This window comes from Otolemur garnettii, unplaced genomic scaffold, assembly GCF_000181295.1.
Source record: "Otolemur garnettii isolate 467f Iridium unplaced genomic scaffold, OtoGar3 scaffold00001, whole genome shotgun sequence".
NCBI classification, from domain to species: domain Eukaryota; kingdom Metazoa; phylum Chordata; class Mammalia; order Primates; family Galagidae; genus Otolemur; species Otolemur garnettii.
The window spans coordinates 31,911,834-31,917,948 of NW_003852396.1; the positions used below are offsets into that span (position 1 = coordinate 31,911,834).

At 41.3% G+C, this 6,115-nt stretch overlaps 1 protein-coding gene and 1 pseudogene across 1 annotated transcript; one reads left to right on the forward strand and one right to left on the reverse strand.

Annotated features, from left to right (window-relative positions):
- Positions 1-2,274: 2,274 nt before the first annotated feature.
- On the reverse strand, positions 2,275-2,631 carry LOC111723995 (annotated as a pseudogene).
- Positions 2,632-2,677: 46 nt separating this feature from the next.
- On the forward strand, positions 2,678-5,720 carry LOC100962303 (olfactory receptor 51H1-like). Its single transcript, XM_012804835.2, has 2 exons — positions 2,678-3,119; positions 4,750-5,720. The coding sequence occupies exons 1-2, from the start codon at positions 2,678-2,680 to the stop codon at positions 5,718-5,720; spliced, it is 1,413 nt and encodes a 470-aa protein (XP_012660289.2).
- The last annotated feature ends 395 nt before the right edge of the window (positions 5,721-6,115 follow it).

Sequence of the window (6,115 nt, forward strand, 5' to 3'; positions counted from 1 at the left end):
TCCCAAGCATTCAGATTTTTCTGTTCTTTATGTCAGCTCTGAATGTTCTTTAACGGCTTTGTTCCTTTTTGTGATCCAGGCTTATGTTCTATTTTTTCGAAAAGAAATCCTTAAAGTAGAAGTTCTTAACATGGGTCTATGATGGTTTTCAACATTATGTCAATTCACTTAGTTTTTGTGCAGAAATTTGCTTGCATGTGTGTGTGTGTTCATGTGTGTGAGTATGTGTGTGTGTGTGTGTGTACATTCTTTCTTGGGAGACACTTTATGAAATTTTCAGAAGGGTCCTGATTAAAACAATTTAAGAAGCACCTTAACATTGCTTCTTAAATTGCAAAATCCTGAACCCTCTGTCAGCCATGCCTAGGCTGACCTACAAAGGTGAGTATCTAAGATGCACATTTGAATGCATATTCTTTGTTGTTATTGTTGGGAATTCATTGAGGGTACAAGAAACCAGGTTACACTGATTGCATTTGTTAGGTAAAGTCCCTCTTACAATTATGTCTTACCCCCTAAAGGTATGTCACACACTGAGACCCCACCCCCCTCCTTTCCTTTCTCAGTTTTTCCCTTCTCACACCCCCCTCTCTTCTTACCTCTCTTTGCTCTCCCCTTCTCCCACTCCCCACCGTGTACTAGGTCATTAATTGTCCTCATATCAAAATTGAGTACATAGAATTTTTGCTTCTCCATTCTTGTGATGCTTTACTAAGACTAATGTGTTCCACTTCCATCCAGGTTAATACAAAGGAGGCAAAGTCTATATCTTTTTTAATGGCTGAATAGTATTCCATAGCATACATATACCACAGCTTGTTAATCCATTCCTGGGTTGGTGGGAATTCAGGCTGTTCCACATTTTGCAATTGTAAATTGAGCTGCGATAAACGGTCCAATGCAAATGTCTTTGTGATAAAAGGATTTCTTTTTTCCATTTGGGTAGATGTCCAGATGTCCTTTGGGATTGTAGGATCAAAAGGGAGGTCTAGCTTGAGTTCTTTGAGGGTTCTCCATACTTTCTTCCAAAAATGTTGTAATAGTTTGTAGTCCCACCAGCAGTGTGAAAGTGTTTCCTTCTCTCCACATCCATGCCAGCATCTGCAGTTTTAAGATTTTGTGATGTGGGCCATTCTCACTGGGGTTAGATGATATTTCAGGGTGGTTTTGAATTGCATTTCTCTAATAATTAAGGATGATGAGAATTTTTTCATATGTTTGCTAGTCATTCATCTGTCTTCTTTAGAAGTTTCTATTCATTTCTTTTACCCATTGATACATGGGATTATTGACTTTTTTCATGTGGATGAATTTGAGTTCTCTCTAGATCCTGGTTATCAAGCTTTTGTCTGATTCAAAATATATAAATATCCATTCCCAATGTGTAGGTTATCTATTTGCTTTAGTTGTTGTCTCCTTACCTGTACAGAAGCTTTTCAGTTTCATTAAGTCCCATTTGTTTATTTTTGTTGTTGTTGAGATTGCCGTGGAGGTCTTCCTCATAAAGTCCTCCAGGCTGATATATATTCTTAAAGATAACAGCATGAAATTGAATGCACGTTACTAAGATTTTAATCTCAGTGTTTGTCACTGGAAGCAGTAGGCATTAATGTCTAGAATGGCCCATAGATCGATATAGGCCTTACTTGGAGTTATAGTGAGAAATGTAGTTGCTGCTAACTCAACTTGGAGTTATTAGAGCAGCCACATAGTGACATAGAATGAAGAGAATAAGGGTTCTCTATGGAGGAGCAGGGAAACAATTCCAGATGAGTTTTCAATACTAGGGACACGGGCTTAACTAATCTAAACAGTATTTGAACCTTTCCATGGGAAACTCTTTTTTTTTTTGGTATAAATTATTTGTTGTCTTTTCACCCTCTGTGTTCTGTTAATGTGAAATTTAATTGTAGTTATAAGCAAAAGTTGGTTGCCTAGGAACAATTGTATATTCAGTTTAACAGAAATAAAAGAATATTTGTCTTAAAATGCAAGATTGTTTGTTACATTTTGCCATACAGTTAATTATAAACAATTTTAATCTCGAAAGTGAAAGTTGTAATATTATAAGTGCAGCATCAGCTCTTAATGGAAAAGCAAAATGATCTATATGTCTCCCTTGCAAAAGGGAATTTAGATTTACAATTAACATGCAAATCATGTATCAGACTTCTGCAGGAGATTCTTCAGGATACCTTATCCAACGATTACTCACTGTCCTATTTTGTCAAATTGAAGAGTCCTGGTAAGTATTTCTCCTGGGTAACCTCACCCTCACCTTCCTACATCATGGAAGTATAGGTTTGCACATATACATAACATGATGATAGAAAATATGATATAGTAAATGAGTTTTCTAAATTTTGGTTCTAAGTCTCCTTGTCGATACCAGTAGATAAGTATGCAGGCAGTAATACTATTCAAAGAGATGTGGACGGCAAAAAATATATTCAACGGTTTTGGAGGTACTTGAAGGAAAACAAAAGCACTGATCAGCGTTACTAGAATCAATAAAGATGTTAAACTGCCAACAACTAAATTGATGATTCAATCCTTGGCCTACGTCTCCCCAAACAGGGGTCTGTTGTCCAGGCCACTGGTGCCGTAGGTCCTGGTAGAAAAGTCCTCCATTTAGGAGTTTCTTCACTCTCCCCAGGCCACTCAAAAGCGTGCCAGCATGACCACCGAAGTCGCCGGGCCACAACTCCGTCCGCCCGCACTAAGGGCGCACGGTCGGCCGGAGCCCGGGGTGGGGGGTAGGGGGTCCGGGAGGCGGCGGCGGGGGGCGCTCACACCCGGGTCGCCCCGCGCTCCTCATCATCATCTGGAGCAGCTCGGTTTCTTGCTAGTTCAGGAGCCCTGGGAGTGCCAGCCCCGGGTCCACACCTTCGCCGGGATCCGGTGCGTAGGCTCGGGGACGCGGGCTGGCTGTGGGGGGGAGGAGAAACCGTCCGTGCTGGCAGAGAGCGGGCGCTCGGCCCCTCTGCTGCGCTGCGGGTCCCGGCTCACTCCCCCTAGGCTCCCGGGCCCGGGCCGTGGCCACTCCGTGGGAAATTCTTTATGGATGAATTTCATCTCGCTGAACCATGTGTTGATTGTAAAACTTGCAATATTAAGAGGTTATTCTGTTCCCTAAGAGGAGAAAACTGGATCTCAGAATCCTTTTCCAGATTCACCTTGAGAAAGAGAAATCTAATTGCAGTAAACAACAAGGTGAAGGAAAAGGGTCTGAGTAAATGAAATCGGCAAGAGGAAGACTTAGAATGTTTCTGAAAAGGGATTAAAACAACTCCTCTCTTGCTCCTAGGCATCCGTTTTCTACTATTTCTGTAAAACATTACCACAAACTTAGTGGTTTAAAATAACATATGTATGCGGGGAGCCTGTAGCTAAATAGTTAGGGGGCTGGCCACATGCTCTGGGGCTGGTGGATTTGAATCTGTTGGGGCCTGCTAAACAAACAAACAAAAACAATAGCTGTGCATTGTGGCTGGCGCCTCTACTCCCAGCTACTAGGGAGGCTGAGGCAAGAGAATCGCTTAAGCCTAAGAGTTAGAGGGTGCTGTGAGCTGTGATGCCACAGCACTCTACCGAGAATGACAAAGTGAGACTCTGTCTCAATTAAAAAAAAATAGTAACATATTTATTATTGAATAGTTCTGTAGGTCAGAAGTCAAACATGTGTCTCACTCAGCTAAAACAAGGTTTTAGAAATTATTTTCTGCAATCCTTTCTGGAATTTCTGGGAAATCTCTATTCTCTTGTTTTTTGCACCTTCTGAAGGATGATCACATTGCTTCATGTCCTGTTCCCTCTCTTGTTAAAAACCAACATGTCCAGTCCTTCTCCTGCTGCCATCTCTTTGGTTTTCTGCATCTGGGAAAGGTTCTTCACTTTGAATTACTCATGGGATAGGATTTAGCCTACCTGAATAATCCAGGGAAAGTTCTTTATCTCAAGGTACTGAAGTTTAATTACACATACAAAGTTCTTTTTGGCACACAAGGTAACATATTCATAGGTTTCAATGATTCCCATGTGGACATCCTTGGGGTCTATTATTCCCCAAATAGTGGTATTTCTAAAGGTCCTTGGGAGGCCAGGTGACTTCACCCTCCCTCACATGCTATCAGCTCAGGTTCTTTTAGTACCCAGAAACTAAGAAATGCAGAAGGTCAGAGCTTCATATTCCCTAAAGTGCGTCCTTTCTCCTTCATCCCACATCATGTAGGTGGAGAGGTTGAGTACCAAAGAGGGAAAAGGAGCACATCTAAGTTACAACAATTTAAGATCACAACCAAGATACGTATATATACACACATGTATACATCTGCACATTTGTTTTTAGAACCAGATCTTATGTTCTACTTGTACTTAATAATATTTTCTTTATGGGTATTAATGTTTGTGGTTACTATCTATATAACGCAGGGTGCCAAATTTTTCTTTAGTACTGAAATCTGCAAGACAACTAACTCCTTGATGTTTCAGAATGATTTATATCCCTATTGGTGGCAAATGTTGGATTGTTTTTCCCCTTCTTTTTACTAAGTATATTAGCATTTCATGATCAGTAATAGAATTCTTGCCTCATGGAGCATATCCATCAGTTTTTGTAGCAAGCTATGGACATGGGTATGTTAGAATAATATTTTAGTTATTCTCTGTTATGGCTGTTATCTCAATGCTTTTTGTCACTGACTCTGTTGATGGATGTCTGACTTAATGACCTCTTTTCTTTTTGCCTAGTTAACCTCTATTCCACTATGTCACTGTTCAACCAAACTACTGATGACCACCGGACCTTCTTCACACTGACTGGGATTCCAGGAATGCCAGAAAAGGATTTGTGGATGGCCTTACCCCTCTGTCTTCTGTACAGCACCACGTTTCTGGGCAATGTCACCATCCTAATTGTGATCAAAGTTGAACAAAGTCTCCATGAGCCCATGTATTATTTTCTGGCCATGTTAGCTGCCACTGACCTTAGCCTTTCACTGTCTTCCATGCCCACCATGGTCAGTGTTCACTGGTTCAGCTGGCAGTCAATAACTTTTAATGCCTGTATCACCCAGATGTCCTTCATTCATACCTTTGGGGGAGTGGAATCAGGTGTTCTGGTGGCCATGGCCTTTGATCGTTTTGTGGCCATCCGCTACCCTTTGCACTATGCTACCATTCTTACTCACGGTGTCATTGGCAAAATTGGAGCAGCCATCCTGCTGCGGAGCATGGGGGCTGTGCTCCCTGTGCCTTTCCTCATCAAAAGGCTACCTTTCTGCCACTCTACTGTCCTCTCCCATGCATACTGCCTCCATCAGGATGCCATGAGGCTTGCCTGTGCTGACACAAGTGTCAATAGTATCTATGGCCTGCTGGCGGTGATCTTCATTATTGTATTTGATGCCTTGATCCTTTTAGTCTCCTACATTCTAATCCTCCAGGCGGTATTGGGCATTGCTTCCTGGGAAGAGAGGGTCAAGGCTATCAACACCTGTCTCTCTCATATCTGTGCAGTGCTGCTTTTCTATGTGCCTCTCATTGGCATGACCTTGATTCATCGATATGGGAAGCATCTGTCACCAGTAACACACACATTCATGGCCAATGTCTACCTGCTGCTCCCTCCTGTGCTCAATCCCATTGTGTACAGTGTTAGGACCAAGCATATTCAACAGCACATCATCCAGGTGTTCTGTGGGGGCAGGGTTGGTTCTTAATGGTATCTACTATTTTTGTGCAAATGCAATCAAGTCAGAGAAAAGTATCAAATGTAGCACTGTCCTATAGAAATTCCTGGACAAAGGGAAGAAATGTTCTATATCTCTGCTGTTTAGTCCAATATCCAGAGGTCACACACAGGTATTGAGCACTTGAAAGTCTGCTAGTTCAAGTAAGGAATTGAATTGTAAATTTTTTTTTCAGTTCACTTATTTTTTTTTTTTATTAAATGATAGCTGTATACATTAATGCAAACATGGGGTACAGTGTAGTGTTTTCATATACAATTTGAAATACTTTCATCAAGCTGGTTCACACAGATTTCATGTCATTTGCTTAGTCATTGTGTCAAAACATTTATATTCTAGTTCTAGAAAAGTTCACTTGTACCCTT